Below are 18742 nucleotides of genomic sequence, written 5' to 3' on the forward strand. Positions count from 1 at the left end.
TTATATTCAATTAAGCACTTAATTTAAATACACAAACACATTTGATACACAAAATAACGATGTAAATTTAATAGAACCAAATATATTTAATACCAAATATATTTAATAAGTTTTACAATAAAGATAAATTTGGCAACGCCTAAAGTATGACGAATCGAAAACGTAAATAGACGAACTGCTCCGAAGTCTAGACAAATAAATAAAAGAAAACAAGAAAAGACCCTCAAATAATCAGCTGGGTGAATTGTTGAATGGCTGCTTTTTAATCTTTCACGAGAACGTCAGTTATAAATCAGTAACTTATTGTAGTGATCACGAAGTTTCAAAATGAAGATCTACATCTTCATTGCGCTTGTGGCGTTATTCGGTGAGTATAATTGTAATACGCATTTATTATGAACTTCATCTTGAATCATGCATTTGCTTTGTTACGAGTTAAATACATTTCTAGGTAAATCGTGAAATGGTCTAACGTATAGGCCATAAAATTGATTTTTGCTGAAAACCTTCTATTTTATTCAAGAATCTGTTTTAGTTGAATTTACTTCATTGTTATGATTATGGATATCTAATCAGCATAAATGCCAACGTTATATTTGTTATTATTGTGATTATGAGCTAAATTTAACAGTATTTTTCAAATTGATGAACTTTGGCATTGATTCAATATGTTCAATACAAATAATAGTTTATTCTGTATTCCATGTTGGCACAATACTTGTTCTATTGATTTTAACTTTATTTTTAATTCATTAAAGCTATTTTAAGTTAAATGCTAGAACGTAAAACAAAGAAAGCTTTTATTTTTAAATCTTCTCTGGTAAACAAAAATATTTACTAAAATGCAAAGTGTATTAATCATAATTAGTAAAACAAATGTTGAATACTTTTAGATTTCAACCTACAAACTTCCCCTTTCACCTGTTTAAAAAATATTTTTCAACTAAAAATTTGTATGCTTATTAAGTTTTTAGAAATTAAATTTTTTGATAGTGAAAATCTATGAATATTGGATCCATGGTCGAAATAAGTTTTCCACATATCAATTTTAAATATATAACTGAATATTTGTCGAAAAATAACAAGTAACCTACGAGTTCAACTTACATATTATTATTATTGACGCTAGTAACTTATTGGGGTTCTAAATTCGACGATGGAATTTTTTTTCTGACAAAAACTCAGTAACTTAATAATAAAGTGCAAAAAATATACAAAGGAACTTACTTTTTGCTATTTGTTTATCAATATTGTAGGCTGGTTTATAATTAACTATTTTAAATATTACTTAATATTATCATAAAATATAATTATCAGTGACCTAAAACTATCCTTTACAAATTTTATTGACTTTATGCCAAGGTTATTGTAAAATTTTTAGTAAATAATTATTTATTAAATATTCAACTTCAAGTAAAATATTTAATATTATTTAATAAATGTACGGCCACTAGAATTGTTGTGTGATGCCCAAGTTCTTTCTAATAATATTCTTAACAGAAAAAAATATACCCGCATTATAATCGTATAATGTGTTTTTTATTATTTATGATTCATCATCATGTGTTTGGTTAGAAAATAATAATATAAATTGGTTTACATATTATTCATTTCCTGATAAAAAATGAACACTGAATACTGTTGGTAAGAACTTATCTCACATGATAAATTTCCAAGTTTATATGGTGGTAAAGTCTCAAATTACATATTCTTATGAATCATATATTTTATTTGATATAATAAAATGACTCACTAATATTTGCAAAAGTATATCATTGGTAAACGTTTATTTTAAAAAGATAAACATATTTATTATATATTATGTGATTTTTTTTGCTATACATTATTTTATAATTATATAATCATTTTAACAATTATTATATTACTTTGTGTAGTTAAATTAATTAAATATTTTTTTGTTTAATGTGAAGCCATCACAAATGGAGTATTTGTTCCTCCTCGTCCCGGACATAAGAAACATCTTCTAGGGGCAAAAGAATGCACTTGGGGTCCAGGATACTGGTGTCAGAATATAACGTGAGTAAATAATTTTTGATAGTATAAATTAAATAATATATTATGTAATTATACGATAATTTTTGTTTATTTAAATCAATAGGTCAACATCATATTTACTTTATAGAAGTGGTTTCTTCCAGGAACTACGTTTTATTTTTTGCACAAGGCCGTTTGAAAAAATTTACGTATTTACAAATCCTACAAAGGTTAAGTAAACCGTCGTTTAAAAATTTCTTGAAACTGAGGATTTATATATTTCTCTGTGTTATACTCTATTTCGATTTAAACGACCTCAGATTATAATAATACATATACTTTATCACTTCTATTGGTTTGTGTGAATACATACATGTGTTCATAATTACATGTTTTATTTGCATATTGTGTGAATATATTTTACTTCAATAAATTTGTACTACTTTTTTTTTAAATTCAAGATATTTATTCTCTATTATAATGAATTAAAAAATCCCCTGTTTGCGTAATTACGTTATGATAATATGTAGTTATGCAATAGTCAGTCATTATTATTTTTTATTAAATGTTATTCATAGAGATGTAATTATTTGAGTCGATGTAAAATACCTAAGTTTGATACATAAGAGACATAATTCATTTTTCTAAATTGTGGAAATTGTTAAACAATAAATTTTGTATAAGTATCATAGTGACCTTGCATTACTTAGAATAATCATTCTAATGGTATTTGCACCTTTGTTTTTTACAATACAAATTTGTTTCCAACGTGTCGAAGCAGTAAAACTTTGAATAATAATGTTTTCAATTAAAATGAAATTTTTAATCTATAATTGAATAGGTAATTTAAATTTACAATTGTGTACTGGTAATTAAAATTGAAAATTCAACATTTGGATGAGTATTGTAGGCGATAACTTAAGTTTAAATAGTTTGATTTTTAACTAAACTAATTAACTGATGATGATTACCTGAACTATTTGTGGAATACATACTATGTACCAAAGGCAACAAACAGAGTGGCAGCATCATCCAAACACACTTCTTAAATGCCTTTCTAATTACCTAAACTATTTGTGGAATACAACACTATGCATCAAAGGCACCAAATATAGTAGCATCATGGTGCTCAAGCTCATTTCTTAATTGCTTTTCTATATACAATTAATAATTTCATATTCAGACACGTCAATATATATCTAAGTTTGTCACATCAGATAAGAAAATCATTATTAATTAAAACAATTTATTTATAAAATATTTGTATTCCAGAACATCTGCTGCTTGCCATGCTACCAAACATTGCATTGATACCGTTTGGGTACACCTCCAACTTCCCCCAGATGATTCTAGCGTCTGCCAGACATGTAAGGATATGGTACAACAAGCTAGAGATCAACTGTTGAGTAATGATACACAGGTAAATCTCATATAGGTGTATTTTTGAACGTCTGTTAAAAATATGTTTATCAATTTAGGAACTCATTAAAGAAGTATTTGAGGGCTCATGTGCGTTACTACACATAAAACCAATCGTTAAGGAGTGCGACAAAATCGCCGACGAATATATACCCGAGTTAATCGACACTTTGGCTTCTCAAATGAATCCTCAAGTGGTTTGTTCAGTAGCAGGCCTTTGCAACAGTGCTAAAATCCAAAAAATGCTCGCTGACTCCAAACTCAACAGCGCTGACGATAAAACTATTGCACCAGTGAATCCAGACAAATCTGATCCATGTGAAGGATGTCATTCTGTTGTGAAAGTGATGGAAACTAAATTCAATCAGATGTCTAGAGATGATGTTTTACAAGCATTTTTGCACGTAAGTATTTACTGAAATTCAATTGTGTACAAGCAATTAATTTTTAATGTTCTCAGGTATGCGGAAAACTTAGTACCCTGTCAGACGCTTGCAGTAACATTGTTCTTACATACTTTACCGAAATTTATCAGCACATTCAACAAAATTTCAACCCAACTGACGTCTGCCTTATGGCTGGAGAATGCAGTGCGCAGTTCCACACTCATAACATTGAAATTACACCAATGTCCCATGTCGGTTACGTATATCCAAAGTAAGTTAATTAACTGGTAAATAATTATATAGATATTAATACTTGATTACTTTCAGGGGTGACGATCTTCCTTGCGATTTGTGCGAACAACTCGTAGGCCATTTGCGTGATTTATTGGTTGCCAACACCACCGAAAGTGAGTTCAAACGTGTATTGGAAGGTCTTTGCAAGCAAACCAAATCGTTTGCCAATGAATGCTTGAGCATCGTTGACGAATACTACAGCGTTATTTACAGCTATCTCGTCAATGAAATGAAACCCAAAGAGATGTGTACTTTAATCAACATTTGTCCTAGATCAGAGGGAGATGTAAGACAAAGATAATTTCTAGTTTTATTATTATTATTATTGTATCCGTTTTAGAAAGTAGACATTAAACCTTTGGTACCAATTGAAACTGCTCAAGCAGCCAATCAACAAGGACCACTACCTAAACAACCTTTGGTTCACATTAACATAGGAGGAGGACAATTGGATGCACGACCTGAAACTGCCCAATTACCTATTGAGTTGCTTATGCCACCGCACATCCAGAACATTTACAGCAAGGAAACTTGCTTGTTCTGTGAATACTTTTTACACTTTGTTCAGGAATCCATTACTGATCCGAAAACGGAGGTAACATATTTTATTTGAAGACATATTGTATTGGAAAATTATTATTTCTTTGTACACAGGCTAGTATCAAGACGATTATTGATGGCGCCTGTGAAAGACTTCCTCCTTCCATCAATAGCACCTGTGTCCAATTCGTAGACATGTACGAACCGGCAATGATAGCTTTGTTGGCTCAAGAGATCGATCCGTCAGTTGTCTGTCCACTGATCAAGGCATGTCCTAATAGTAACAGCAGCCAAGATGTTGAAGTTTTTATGGAACAAGAAAACGACAGCCCCAAATGTCCATTGTGCTTATATGCTGTTTCAAAATTGGAGAGTATGGTTAAAGATAAAAAGACTGAGGTAAGTTATGTATTTAGTAGTAATTTGATTTTTAATTGACTCTTCACACTCCTAGATAACTAAGGGTAGAATTACCAAGAAATATATTATATATATTGTATGATATTCTGAGCCGATTTGATCACTAAATTTTACGTGAAGATTGTATTGGCCAATATTTATAAGTTTTTCATTTTTATACAAAAATATTTATGAATATACTGAATATATTTTTAGACAAAAGCTGTGAGATTTAGTACCTGGAATTAATGTAAGCTCAAACTTTATTCATTAATAAACACTTTATTAAATCATCTAATTTTATATACACTTAACGAAAAGTTAAATTAAAACTTAAATCAACAATATCTTATTTTGACTTGGTTTGTTTCTCCTCTTTACCTTTCAAATATTTTTAAATTTATATAGTTTTTTGATTAAACTCATATTTTCAAATAATTATTTGTTTGTAACTTTTATTTAAAAAAGGGGATAATTATATTACACATAATAATTTGACAAGATAAAAACAAGTTATAAGGTTCTTATTAAATGTGAAAATACTTTTTGACTTCTCTTAATGAATTGAAAAGTAAAAGAAACGTTAAAATTGTTAAGGAATAATAATTCTCAATTATTTCATGAAAATTGTTTCTATATACTGTATTTTGAAAGTTACCTTACCAAAATATTTTTATTACTAGGATAACATTAGGGCCAATCTCAAGAAACTGTGTAAACACTTACCAGGCAGTCTAGCACCAGAATGCAATGACTTTGTCGAAACCTACACAAACGAGCTAGTTGAAATGCTGATGGCTGACCTACAACCAAATGAGGTTTGCATTTACATTAAATTGTGTCCAGACGATTCTCCAAAAGTGGCGTCCAACAATGTGATGCCTATTATCGATATCGATGCTAACTTTGCAGCTGTTGGTGGTGACATCAGTAAGTACAGTAGTTTTTTTGTCTTAAGAATTTTTATTAACATAAATTTTGTGCAGGAACGAATATAATCCCAGACGATACCATTAACGGTCAATCATTGGACGCCGCAGGTTCTAAACCGCAATGTGTCATGTGCGAATTTGTCATGAAAGAAATTGAGGATCAATTGAAAGATAATAAAACAGAAGAAGAAATTAAAAATATTGTTTATGGAATCTGCAAGATTATGCCCAAATCTGTACGCCCAGAATGTCAGGATTTCGTCAATACATATGCTGATACAGTCATTCAGTTGTTGATTCAAGCTTTGGAACCCAGTCAAATTTGTTCCATGATACACTTGTGCCAGGATAAGTACATGACAATATTACAAGGTATGTTGAATAACATTTAAATATTTATATTATTATAATATTAATAATAATTTCTTTTAAAACAATAATTTATTTTAAGGTGAAATTATGGAATGCGCAGTGTGCGAAGGCGCATTGGAAGCTATGGTGAAAATACTAAATAATCCAAAAGCTGATCATGCTGTGGAACACGTGTTGGAGAAGACATGCCGTGCATTACCCAAAAAATTTAGAAACCAGGTAAATTTAAATATTTGTATTCGCCATTTGTTGTGTATATTTATTTTTTATTATTTTTTTTTGTACTTAATTTTTTATTTTGATTTGGTTTGTTATAAAAGTGTACGCTGTTTATGTATTGTTATTATAAAAAATATTAATGGGGGGTAAGTATATGTATTTTGAAAATGGCAACATGCTTTGCAATCAATTATATAATAATTAATGTTTGAGAAATTGGTGAAGGACAAAAACTACATGGCTTTGCATTTTTTGTTGTTGCACGTGATTGGTGTGGGAACTTTGGTTATTAGTAGTTTGAATATCAAATATTTCAAAATTTAATGAAGATCATATAACATTACGACTTTTTTATTGAAATACTGTGAAATTAGAATTTGAAATATTTGTAATAATTTGTCTACATTTGTCCTATGTCTAAAAAGAGTTACATTTTTTAATATTAATTTTAGAATCTCAAATTTAAAAATTAAACCTAACCTTAAACCCAACTAAATAAATAAATTGTATTAACTTATTATTTCACTTATATTTCTTCGGAGTATTTGTAGTAAAATTTGTATTTTTTAATTTTCAGTGCACGACCATCATCGAAAAGAACGGAAAACTTATAATCGACATGTTGATTAACGAAGCAGTACATCGTGATCAGATTTGTCACAAAATTGGATTTTGCTCAGAAGCAGTTTATAGACCTCTTTTTTAAGATTTAATATTTAAGTTCTAGTATGTAAGTAATGCATGAAATATGTAATAATTCGTGATATGTATGTAAATAACATTCCTATTAAATAGAAATTAACTACTATTGTGGTTCTGTGAAATTTCAATTAATTGAAGTAAATAATTTCAAGAAAAAGTCGGAATGTAAAATTAGTTACTTTTCTATTTACGCTATGCAACCCATTATACAGCTAAATGATTGATTATTGCATACATATATAACCGTATTTACATCATTGCCATATCGCAATGGTATAAATAAAACATAATTTATCTTTGTTTCAGATTTAACACGTAATCCAAGAGACTTCGTTAACCAAAGTAATTTGGCAATTTTAATTTTATAGATTTATATAAAATTTTAGGTTGAATGAATGGACATGAAATTCAGCATAATGCTGTAACTTGTGAGAAGAATTGTGATATTAAACTTTTGTAATGTCAGATTTGTTTAAATAAAGCTTACGTGGGTCTTTAATAAATTTATTTTTTATTATATGTACCTATCCAGTTTTAACATAATTAATTTTACTTAATTTAATTGCGGACAAATTAATTACGGGGATACGAAATTTTGTTTTTATGCATGTTTGCCTAATATATCTTCGTTTGGTATTGTAAAGTCTGTGTGTGTTGTAAAGTGCTTGTATTTATTATAGTGTCAACGACTTAATTTCGGTTTGATTTGTTCAACGTTTTATATACACACTTTTCCGTGATATATTAATCTGCTGTGTACAACTTTTATTAAACAAACTAGTTTGAAGTAAATAAATGTTTTATATACAAAGGTCCATTGTTATCAATAATCACTAATATTTCATTCAATGAATAGTTTTATTTTTCTGGCTGCATAAAATCTTATATTTATTTATTTTTTCTAGTGTAATAAACTTGTAAAGGAAAAAGGAATCCATTTGTATAAAGGAATTAAGGAAAATAAAAATAAAGAAGATATTTGTAATTCATTTAAACAGTGCATTTCACAATTATTAAGTACATTTAGATCAAAAAGATCTCAAGTAGGAACTAATGTATGCACTCGAGGTCCTGGTTATTGGTGTCAAAATGAGCAAACTGCCAACGAATGTAATGTAAATATCATTTGTGTTTTGTAAAAGATAATTTAATTAATATCGATTACAAGAATAATATATAAAGATATGTTGTATTGTAGACCCTTGAGATTTGTCGCACTCGTTACTGGAATACAAGATCCAAAAGATCTCCTCAATATGGAGCGAATGTTTGTACAAGAGGTCCTGGATATTGGTGTCAAAACGAACAGACTGCCAACGAATGTAATGTAAGAGTCCAAATGATTTTATATAATCTTTTGATTTTATCGAAATTGAAATTTCATTAATAGAAAATATTGAAAAGGCAAAATGTCCATTGTATATTTTAGACGCTAGAGCTTTGTCGCACTCGTTACTGGAATTCAAGATCCAAAAGATCTCCTCAATATGGAGCGAACGTATGTACAAGAGGTCCTGGATATTGGTGTCAAAACGAACGGACTGCCAATGAATGCAATGTAAGAATCTACACGATTTAATATATTTAATTTTTCGAATTTCCTAGTAAATTGTTCTTCTATTATATAGAAGATAGTAAAAGAAATTGTACATTTTATATTTTAGACTCTTGAACTTTGTCGCACTCGCTATTGGAATACAAAATCCAAAAGGTCTCCACAACTTGGAGCGAATGTATGTACAAGAGGTCCTGGATATTGGTGTCAAAACGAACAAACAGCCAATGAATGTAATGTAAGAGAGTCCTTCATTTTATATAAATTTTTAATTTTACCCAATAAATTGATCTTTCGTTAATAGAAAATATTGAAAAAGCAAATTGTCCATTGTATATTTTAGACGCTACAGCTTTGCCGCACTCGTTACTGGAATACAAGATCCAAAAGATCTCCTCAATATGGAGCGAACGTATGTACAAGGGGTCCTGGATATTGGTGTCAAAACGAACGGACTGCCAATGAATGCAATGTAAGAATCTAAATGATTTAATATAATTTTTCGATTTTACTATTAAATTGTTCTTTTATTAAATAGAAGATATTAAAAAGAAAAATTGTACATTTTATATTTTAGACTCTTGAACTTTGTCGCACTCGCTATTGGAATACAAAATCCAAAAGGTCTCCGCAATTTGGAGCAAATGTATGTACAAGAGGTCCTGGATATTGGTGTCAAAACGAACAAACAGCCAATGAATGTAATGTAAGAGTCCATCATTTTATATAAATTTTTAATTTTGCTCAATAAATTGATCTTTCGTTAATAGAAAATATTGAAAAAGCAAATTGTCCATTGTATATTTTAGACGCTACAGCTTTGCCGCACTCGTTACTGGAATACAAGATCCAAAAGATCTCCTCAATATGGAGCGAACGTATGTACAAGGGGTCCTGGATATTGGTGTCAAAACGAACGGACTGCCAATGAATGCAATGTAAGAATCTAAATGATTTAATATAATTTTTCGATTTTACTATTAAATTGTTCTTTTATTAAATAGAAGATATTAAAAAGAAAAATTGTACATTTTATATTTTAGACTCTTGAACTTTGTCGCACTCGCTATTGGAATACAAAATCCAAAAGGTCTCCGCAATTTGGAGCAAATGTATGTACAAGAGGTCCTGGATATTGGTGTCAAAACGAACAAACAGCCAATGAATGTAATGTAAGAGTCCATCATTTTATATAAATTTTTAATTTTGCTCAATAAATTGATCTTTCGTTAATAGAAAATATTGAAAAAGCAAATTATCCATTGTATATTTTAGACGCTACAGCTTTGCCGTACTCGTTATTGGAATACAAGATCCAAAAGATCTCCTCAATATGGAGCGAACGTATGTACAAGGGGTCCAGGATATTGGTGTCAAAACGAACGGACTGCCAATGAATGCAATGTAAGAATCTAAATGATTTAATATAATTTTTTGTTTTTGCTAGTAAATTGTTCTTTTATTAAATAGAAGATATTAAAAAAAAAATTGTACATTTTATATTTTAGACTCTTGAACTTTGTCGCACTCGCTATTGGAATACAAAATCCAAAAGGTCTCCGCAATTTGGAGCAAATGTATGTACAAGAGGTCCTGGATATTGGTGTCAAAACGAACAAACAGCCAATGAATGTAATGTAAGAGTCCATCATTTTATATAAATTTTTAATTTTACCCAATAAATTGATCCTTCGTTAATAGAAAATATTGAAAAAACTAATTGTCCATTGTATATTTTAGACGCTACAGCTTTGCCGCACTCGTTATTGGAATTCAAGATCCAAACGATCTCCTCAATATGGAGCGAATGTATGTACAAGGGGTCCTGGATATTGGTGTCAAAACGAACAGACTGCTAATGAATGCAATGTAAGAATCTAAATGATTTTTTATAAATTTTTAATTTTATCAATAATTTGATCGTTCGTTAATAGAAAATATAGAAAATGCAAATTAATTCTTGTATATTTTAGACACTGGAGGTTTGCCGCACTCGTTACTGGAATTCAAGATCCAAAAGATCTCCTCAATATGGAGTGAATGTATGTACAAGAGGTCCTGGATATTGGTGTCAAAATGAACAAACTGCTAAGGAATGTAATGTAAGTTTTAATCTCTGTCATACAGCATTTAAATAAAATTGTACTGAATCCGATTTTTATTCTAGACTCTTGAAATTTGTCGGACTCGTTACTGGAAGACAAAATAACGAAATAAGTACGTGGAGAATTTATTTGAATTTTTAGGAAATGTAATTGACTAACACAAAATAACGAAATAAGTATTGGGAGAATTTATTTGAAATTTTAGGAAATGTAATTGAGTAGTACAAATATATAGTATAAAATTTGTGTTTGCTTGTGTAATTAATTACGTTGGAGCTAAATGAATATTTCCAGGATACTGAGGTTGATAAGGATTATGCTTTAGTAACCACTCTGCCAAAAATATCACGGGATCAAGCGGTTTGGCTTTTACAACTTCAAGTAATCCATTTTCTAGAGTTTTATTAATGTGTAAAGTAAGATAATCTACTACTTTTTCGTGATCACACATAATTGGTTCTAAGATATCTGAAAATATAAAGTAAATTAAAAAAAGATATATAAGAAGTATAAGATATACTTCTGGGAAAGAAATATATATTTTCGTTTTTTGAGTCTAACGCATTTTCAGAGGCGTGCAATACATCAGGGTAATCCTCACGTAATCCAAATCTAGTTCTTACACTATATGGAAAAAACCACTCTTCTCTTAGTATCTTATTGGGACCAACTAATTGTTTCCATTTCTCGATAGCGTTCAAACCACCGATAGACAAAACTAGCATTGGTCCAATACTATGAGTCAGTATAATATGAGGGAATAAATAAGTTCCATAATATTGAGAAAAGATTTCGGAAACTTGTTCAGCAGTCAAATGAACTTTTCTTTGCTAAAATTAAATTGTTATTTATTATATAGTATAAATATTCAATTTTCAACTTACAGAAATTATATCTAATCCTGATTGGAATATCTCTCTTAAAACAACGTCTTTAAATTCCATAGCTTCTGGTTTAATTAAGCAAATAGTTCTTTGATAATTGGGTTCTATGCAGGAAATTGAAGTTGAAGTGGTTGAAGGATAAGTTGGTGGTAATAATACATCAGGTTCAGGTGGAAAGAAATCTAGATAACGGAAAAAGTCTCCCTCACATACTGTATTTGTTCCTGATGTAGCTGGCGATAAGTAATGTATTGTATCTCCTAAATAACTGCAGTTCTAAATAGTCAAGTAATAGCATTACAAAGATGTCGTTTAAAATATAAATCTTACCTGAGAACTGTCCTTTCTGTGCACTTTGCGGTATGAATAAAGTTCGTTTTTATCAGTTAACAATCGAATTTCATCCTTTGATGACACTTTTACGTTATACATTATGGTGGAAATAAGAGTTTAAATTTTTAATGCCAAATGAATTTTTTGATTTAATATAAAATATTTTCAAACATCATTATTGACTTCTATTGTATGATAGTTTGACTTTATTATTTTGAAACGTCACTGTCATGCATCTTCATGTATAACTAAATTTTTGTGCAAGCAACTACAGCTGAATGGGTTTGATCAGAAGTAAATGACATAAAATGGAACTTCTGAAATTATGTCTACAGCTAAGGCAACTTCGGAAGTCCAAGTGCAAACAATACTACAAGTTCGGCCATTTATATTAGACTATCCAGAATTTGCTAAAATCACAGCGAACAAAAAAAACGTAACTGAAATATCAATAAGACCCATTGAAGATATAAAGAAATTTTACTCCCTGTTACAATACACACCTTTTCAAGATATTAAGAAAGATGCTATTCGTGTGGTGGAATTGCCAAGACTCACAAAACTAACCTTCGAAAAAAGATCTCGAGCATCTTTTATACATTTGGTGAGGAATATGGATGAAGTACTGTTGAGTGATGACGATGCCATCAGCGAACTATGTGCAGATATAATTAAGAAAAACGATTTTCCATTTTTGGACATTCCCACCACTTCGAACAGTACGCAAACTAGTATTTTGGTAAATCCACACGTATTGAAGGATAATTCTATTGCTCAAGTGTATAAAAAGGCCATAACACCTAAAAACGTACTAATTTAGATATAAACTAAGTAATTATGACTTTGTTATGAAGTATATGTTATTTATTGTAGAAATTAAATATAGTACTGTTTTGTGGCCTTAAAAAAATAATTACCGATGTTTCAATAATTTTTTTATTCATAAACTGTTACTATTACCGATATATTCCTTTTTAGGCTCAAAATACTGATACTGATACTCTGCCCGAAGAAGAAATATATTCAGAATAATTTATTTTTGTAACTACTAAAATGGGGAAGACTAATGAATGTTTAATTCAATACCATAATAAAATACATTAACAGTTATTAATAATTATTTATTACAATATCATGTTAAAAATGTTGTTTTAGTTTTGTGATAACTTTAAAAAACTTGCTTCGCCACTATAACATTTTGATATTTGTCTCAACAGATGTATTCTTCTATTTAAATCCGCTCGATATTTTTCATTAAAACTGAAGAGATTCTCTCTGATGCCATGTAGTTTAGACAAGTGCTGACTAAGAGCGCCAGCAGTGATAGTTTTAATATTTTCCCCATTTAATTGATGTTTGCAACTTGCATTATTCTCTAAGTATTTCCATAATTCATTAATTATTTTTGTTTGTTTAAATATATAAGCACAAACAGTTACAAGATCTTTCTTGATTTCATCGACTTGCAGCAAACCACTGGTGGATTTTCCACTTGTTGTTGAATGTATTGAGCCGGTTTTAATTTTCGATCCAAAAAGAATATCGTAATCAACAAATTGATTGTTACCTTCTAACCTCCTTGAGTGACATATATTCGTGTCGGACTTTGCTTTTTGTTTTACGATCTTATAGTGACTTATGGGAGGTAGGCACTTCGCGTCAACGTTTTGACTTCTCAGATAGTTTATTTGATCTTGAATAATTTTCTCGAATTTCTTCAAGCCTTTTTCGGACAAGAACAACGCCTGTAAAGACTCAGGGAACTGACAATGATTCATGGCTTTGTTAGAATCAGCGTCGAGATACTTTAACCAAGAACAGTTGTTATCTAATGTTGAGATTTCAGCAGTGTCGCAGATTTTGTGACGTTTTGTGGAAACATTTTGGACTGCAGAGTCTTGTTGGTGACGTTCCTCGGAGGTACATGTCCCTATTTCAACCGGTGTTGTTGTCGCATACATAAACAAACTGGAACAAAGATCTGGCGAATTGCGGTGCAAGCAGTACTGTTCTGTACGTTCTTTTCGCTGGATATAACTAGGTTTTGGAATTTGCGTTTTCTTTCGCTTACAATCTCCTGATGTCGATATACGACCGTTGACAGTCCAGCTTTGCCTCCTGCAATCTCCATCTAAGTCAACAGTGCTCTGCATGATTGAATTAATGTAATTCCTTCCTTAAATGTATAAAATAGGGACTAACTTTGATGAAATTTTACATAATAAATTTGAATTGTATGAATAATTTTGATTTGAGGTAATAATGATTTGGCATATTAATGGTATTTGACAACTAAATAAACAAGTTCTTTATTATCTTAGATACCTTTTATTATTCATTTTACAAACAAATTTAAATGGTTTCTATTCCTTCTTGTTTCGATAGAAATAACAATATCCACTAAAACTATAATTTTGAGAATTTTTTCGATAAACAATTAAAATATGTTTTTTCTTAGTTAGAGTAGTAAAGATTCTGAAAATTTTTTCTCTTTTTCTCTCCTCTTCACATCCGTTTTTGAAATATTTCAGTTTTAATATTTGAAGAAACTTAAAGGTCATTTCCCTACAAAATCTAATAGCTATGATATAATGAAGATTGTATTTAGGTTTCTACTTATATTTGTAACAAGTAGCCAAATATTAAAACATCTCAGAAACGGTACTAATCAAAATTAATGAAGAATAACATTTTTCTTCTGAAATGTACAAAGAATACGAAAGATTTAATAATTTTAAAAAATATACAGTGGTCTACAAAATAGAACGAGAAAAAGAGCAGAACTACCGGAACTATCGGAATCTGCATCATTATGCATCAAACCAAATTTGATAGAGGACAGCGTGCACGCGTACTACAACGTTAACGCAGACGCAAACGGCTAATTTGTGGTGGATCGTTTAATTCGCAAATGCAAAAAGGCCGTTTAGTTACAACCACAAATTAAGCAAAATATGCATTGTTTAACTTAACTCTACCTGTACTTTTCTTTAACTGCCACCGCGTAAACTTACGAAGTAAATTCCTAAGCGAAGATCTCTTTAAATTTTACCCTGTTTGAATATAAAATGAATTTGGTTACACCACTTGAAATGCAAAACGGTAAAACCTGCGAATGCTCATTGTTCGGGCTCTATTCCACAAAATATATAAAGCTTATGCATATTTTGCATAAGTTAATTATGAGTTATTATAGCTAAGCATTACGGGGTTGGCCGCTTTCTAAATTAACCCTTCTATTGTTACCAACCAACGATTATATGAATACAATTACGCTACAAATCAACAATTTTAACTAAATTTGATGTTCATCGTTATCCTAAAAACCTTATTTATTTGTATAATTTTATGTTTTTAATATTATACATTGTTTTTAAATTTTAATAGTAAAATTATGTAATTGGGGTTTCTTTATAATATAATAACTCTTATAAATTATTTTTTTATTATCATTAGAAATAAAGTTATACTTTCTTCTTAAATATGTTTACAAGAAAATATTCAAAAAAATATATTCTTGTAAGTCTTTAAACATCATAATAGTTCCGAAATTTCAGTTTCCTATATAAGTATAAAACTTTCTTGTCATAGAAAACCATTAATAAGGTAAAGCATTAAATATAATCTAACTCAAGTTTTCATCTAAAGATAACATTTAAATAACGGTAGCCCTCTTGACATCGCCGATCAATTCAAAAATTCATTGATTAAATTGGTTATGTAACAATGATAATTGGCTTATGGGGTATATGATGGAAGATAAGTCGGCTTATGTCCGCATCAGCGACTCGAGGGTGGCGCGTATTGTTTCCTCACCAGACCAGATATATTAGCTAGAAATTGCATCTGACACCGTTAGCAATATTATCAACAAGTCAAATGTGTTTAACATGGTAATACGTATGTTTCTTATTATTGGACTTCTGCTTTTATTGCTTTCCTTTTCGAATCGGATTATAATGGTAATTGGACGGGCTCTACCCTAGATTAACTTTTTTCGTCTGGAAAAGTTGTTTGTAAGTAAATTTGTCGTGAAAATATTGTTTCACAAAAATGTACTTAAATATAACATAAACATATAAAATATTATTTTCTATACTCATTGTATAATATCAAGGTTGTTGAAGTGAACAGGAAGGAATTCGAATGACTTAACGAAAGTGAGCACCTAATGAAACATTTTAAAATGTCGTTTAACATATTAATCAATTCCATTCAGGATTCGACCAACTTCCTTTACTTCCAAACACAGCGAATTGAATTAATGACTGAATTAAATTGCACAGTATTGCTACTGCAGTCGATTACTTACATCGATGTTAGTAGTATCCTCATTTTAAACAGTGTTGCACGTTAAAATATATAATGAATAGTTTAGATCACATTTGCAGATGTCCAGTTTGTTTGGAGACCTTTGGAGGAAAAATATTCGTCTGCCTTCAAGGTCATAGTTTTTGTGAATCATGTTCAACACATATTTCGGTATGTCCTATTTGCCGGCTACCCACTACAATGTGCAGAAACTTGCAAATGGAAAAAGCAATGGGACAGCTTCAAGAAATAAAGCAACTCGTCAAAAAAAGGCAATCAGCCCACGTTAAAGGTATAGTTCTTAAACGAGTTTGAAATTTTTTTATCGAAGATTATTAGTTTGAATAAATGTTTATTTTTAAAATATATTTGTGCTTCTAGATGGAAATTAATTTTTAAATCAATAAAAAATATTTTATATAAAAGGAACGTAATTTTGAAAAAAGTAGATCAAGTAAATACTTTTAATATTGAACTTAAATATATATTTTTTATATGTATAATAAAATAAATAACATTATTTCAGCTTTCAACTGCAAAAAATGTAAAGATCATCTAAATGGACCAATATATCTGTCTCACGACGGTTATAATTATTGTGAAAAATGTTTTTCACCCGTGATAATTAGAAACTATTTAGCTGAAGCTCTTTTGGAAAAAATACAACATAAAACACCTGGAGAAAACTTGAATAAAGTCCAAAAATCACAAGTTAATGAAGAGAGTACTTGTCCAATTAAAAATTGTGACTATGCAGGATCACAGGAGTGTGTACAATCTCACGTGCTAAATGAACATCCAAAGTTAGTAACAAAAATTTCAAAAAGAAGCTTCTATACACTTAAATTAAAGGATAAAGATCAAAGTGGAGTAAAATTGGTTTATTATAATTCAATAGTATTCAAAATTCTTTATAAAATAGACATTAAAAGCAAAAGATTATTTCTAAATGCCGTTCCATTAGTGGAAGATGGGATGAAATATAAAATGGATGTTACATTCGGTCATGTTTTGTGTAACAAAAAGACAAAACCTGAATGTGGATTAATTGTGAAACGGGAACAGTCATATGATAGACTAGATAGAATACACAAGATTAACATATCACTATTTTTTTAGAATTAATATTAGTTTTAATAAATTTTGGTACTATATAATTTGTGTTTTAATGTTAACATTTTTGCATATACATGTAATTTGTGGATGTTACTTTTTATGCTGAAAATAAAACGTAATTGAAAGTTAAATACATATTAATAACATCCAAGAACTCTGTCATTGGTTGCAAATGAAAAGGCGATTAAACAGAAAATTCACCAATAAAAGTGACCCCAGGAGTGTGGCAGGAAGCGATAATTAACTAATACACGCAACGATTGATTTGCTTCATTTGATGCATGTTTTTTATCGCACCCTCCAATCGCCCCCTTAAATTTTTCGTAGCTAATCGTATGTAAACGTTCTTGGTGTAGCGGAGTTTGTAAGTATTTAGTATTCAGATGGCGCGCAACGTTGCCCTCATGCATATTCATCAGGCGGTAATTAATCATCAGTCCGGGCTTTCGGGGTGGAAAAACACCCCCTTATACAATCGCACTACCCTCTGTTAGTCGCAGTATGCAAGTGGCGACACTTGCCATACATATCATTTATAAATGGTTGCTATTTCACTCCAGCGGAAAAATGATCATTAGGAATACCGCAACCAATATTATTGTTAAGTCTTTGAAATTTATATTCAAAGGTAATTTTGAAATCTAATTTATATATTTACTTTATGATCACATCTTTCTATAATTGTGGTTAGCTTCAAATAAAATATACAAACGATAATTACAATATAAATATGACCACTCTCTGTTTTAACACAAATAAATAAACGATAAAAATTTTTATTTATATACACAATAAAACGATAAGGAAGTTCTGTTATAAATAGCATGTATGTAACAATAATATTGATATACGCCACAAACATACAAAATGCATAAGATACAAAAGATTATTTTTATTTTATATACATTTGTTTTATTATACAGTGTGGCCCATATAAAAGCGGGACACTCTCATAAAACTTCTTTTAAATTGTAAGACATGAAAATATGTACTTATAGACAAAATGTTACAATTTTTGACCAAAAACCTACAGAGTAATTTTTTTATAGACAATCTAACTGCAGCACTGAATTGAGCACTTTATAAAATGGTTATAAATCAAATATTATAAAAAAATCAATAAAAAAATTCATAAATTTGAAAAAAATTAAGTTATTCTCTTTTCAATTTATTTATTTAT

At 29.7% G+C, this 18742-nt stretch overlaps 4 protein-coding genes across 36 annotated transcripts; 3 read left to right on the top strand and 1 right to left on the bottom strand.

The window, feature by feature from the left end:
* Positions 1–206: 206 nt before the first annotated feature.
* On the top strand, positions 207–11164 carry LOC109601826 (uncharacterized). 33 transcript variants are annotated; one of them, XM_049965606.1, is made up of 24 exons: positions 207–367; positions 1932–2037; positions 3268–3415; positions 3474–3818; positions 3875–4071; positions 4128–4380; positions 4435–4689; positions 4749–5033; positions 5717–5963; positions 6020–6337; positions 6417–6556; positions 8164–8373; positions 8457–8585; positions 8688–8816; positions 8923–9051; positions 9157–9285; positions 9391–9519; positions 9623–9751; positions 9857–9985; positions 10089–10217; positions 10322–10450; positions 10554–10682; positions 10787–10915; positions 10981–11164. In XM_049965606.1, the coding sequence occupies exons 1-24, from the start codon at positions 328–330 to the stop codon at positions 11020–11022; spliced, it is 4005 nt and encodes a 1334-aa protein (XP_049821563.1). In that variant the 5' UTR covers positions 207–327; the 3' UTR covers positions 11023–11164. The 33 variants fall into 33 exon arrangements, with proteins under 33 accessions (XP_049821563.1, XP_049821564.1, XP_049821567.1 ...); XM_049965607.1 differs by having other exon boundaries at positions 10554–10635; positions 10869–10915; XM_049965610.1 differs by having other exon boundaries at positions 10089–10170; positions 10404–10450.
* On the bottom strand, positions 11092–12334 carry LOC109601836 (nucleoside diphosphate kinase homolog 5). Its single transcript, XM_020018124.2, has 4 exons — positions 12133–12334; positions 11803–12078; positions 11439–11748; positions 11092–11386 (listed from the first exon to the last, which is right to left on the bottom strand). The coding sequence occupies exons 1-4, from the start codon at positions 12232–12234 to the stop codon at positions 11184–11186; spliced, it is 891 nt and encodes a 296-aa protein (XP_019873683.2). The 5' UTR covers positions 12235–12334; the 3' UTR covers positions 11092–11183.
* Positions 12335–12341: 7 nt separating this feature from the next.
* LOC126265088 (uncharacterized) lies at positions 12342–13245 on the top strand. Its single transcript, XM_049965640.1, has 2 exons — positions 12342–12874; positions 13114–13245. The coding sequence occupies exons 1-2, from the start codon at positions 12461–12463 to the stop codon at positions 13165–13167; spliced, it is 468 nt and encodes a 155-aa protein (XP_049821597.1). The 5' UTR covers positions 12342–12460; the 3' UTR covers positions 13168–13245.
* A 3214-nt stretch (positions 13246–16459) lies between these two features.
* On the top strand, positions 16460–17603 carry LOC109601825 (uncharacterized). Its single transcript, XM_020018114.2, has 2 exons — positions 16460–16738; positions 16973–17603. Exons 1-2 carry the CDS (start codon positions 16501–16503, stop codon positions 17563–17565), a joined length of 831 nt encoding a protein of 276 aa, XP_019873673.2. The 5' UTR covers positions 16460–16500; the 3' UTR covers positions 17566–17603.
* The last annotated feature ends 1139 nt before the right edge of the window (positions 17604–18742 follow it).

Source organism: Aethina tumida, chromosome 3 (assembly GCF_024364675.1).
Source record: "Aethina tumida isolate Nest 87 chromosome 3, icAetTumi1.1, whole genome shotgun sequence".
Lineage (NCBI taxonomy): Eukaryota > Metazoa > Arthropoda > Insecta > Coleoptera > Nitidulidae > Aethina > Aethina tumida.

What these genes read in the sequence shown, in the direction of transcription:
- LOC109601826 (XM_049965606.1), top strand. Translation starts at nt 328, where the DNA reads ATGAAGATCTACATCTTCATTGCGCTTGTGGCGTTATTCG. An exon ending in TTTTACAAGCATTTTTGCAC is followed by an intron (nt 3,819 to 3,874) that starts GTAAGTATTTAC and finishes TAATGTTCTCAG; the next exon opens with GTATGCGGAAAACTTAGTAC. An exon ending in AAACAGCCAATGAATGTAAT is followed by an intron (nt 9,052 to 9,156) that starts GTAAGAGAGTCC and finishes TGTATATTTTAG; the next exon opens with ACGCTACAGCTTTGCCGCAC.
- LOC109601836 (XM_020018124.2), bottom strand. Translation starts at nt 12,234, where the DNA reads ATGTATAACGTAAAAGTGTCATCAAAGGATGAAATTCGATTGTTAACT. An exon ending in CAGGATTAGATATAATTTCT is followed by an intron (nt 11,749 to 11,802) that starts GTAAGTTGAAAA and finishes ATTTAATTTTAG; the next exon opens with CAAAGAAAAGTTCATTTGAC. An exon ending in TATATATTTCTTTCCCAGAA is followed by an intron (nt 11,387 to 11,438) that starts GTATATCTTATA and finishes TTATATTTTCAG; the next exon opens with ATATCTTAGAACCAATTATG.
- LOC126265088 (XM_049965640.1), top strand. Translation starts at nt 12,461, where the DNA reads ATGTCTACAGCTAAGGCAACTTCGGAAGTCCAAGTGCAAACAATACTA. An exon ending in GTACGCAAACTAGTATTTTG is followed by an intron (nt 12,875 to 13,113) that starts GTAAATCCACAC and finishes ATTCCTTTTTAG; the next exon opens with GCTCAAAATACTGATACTGA.
- LOC109601825 (XM_020018114.2), top strand. Translation starts at nt 16,501, where the DNA reads ATGAATAGTTTAGATCACATTTGCAGATGTCCAGTTTGTTTGGAGACC. An exon ending in GCAATCAGCCCACGTTAAAG is followed by an intron (nt 16,739 to 16,972) that starts GTATAGTTCTTA and finishes ACATTATTTCAG; the next exon opens with CTTTCAACTGCAAAAAATGT.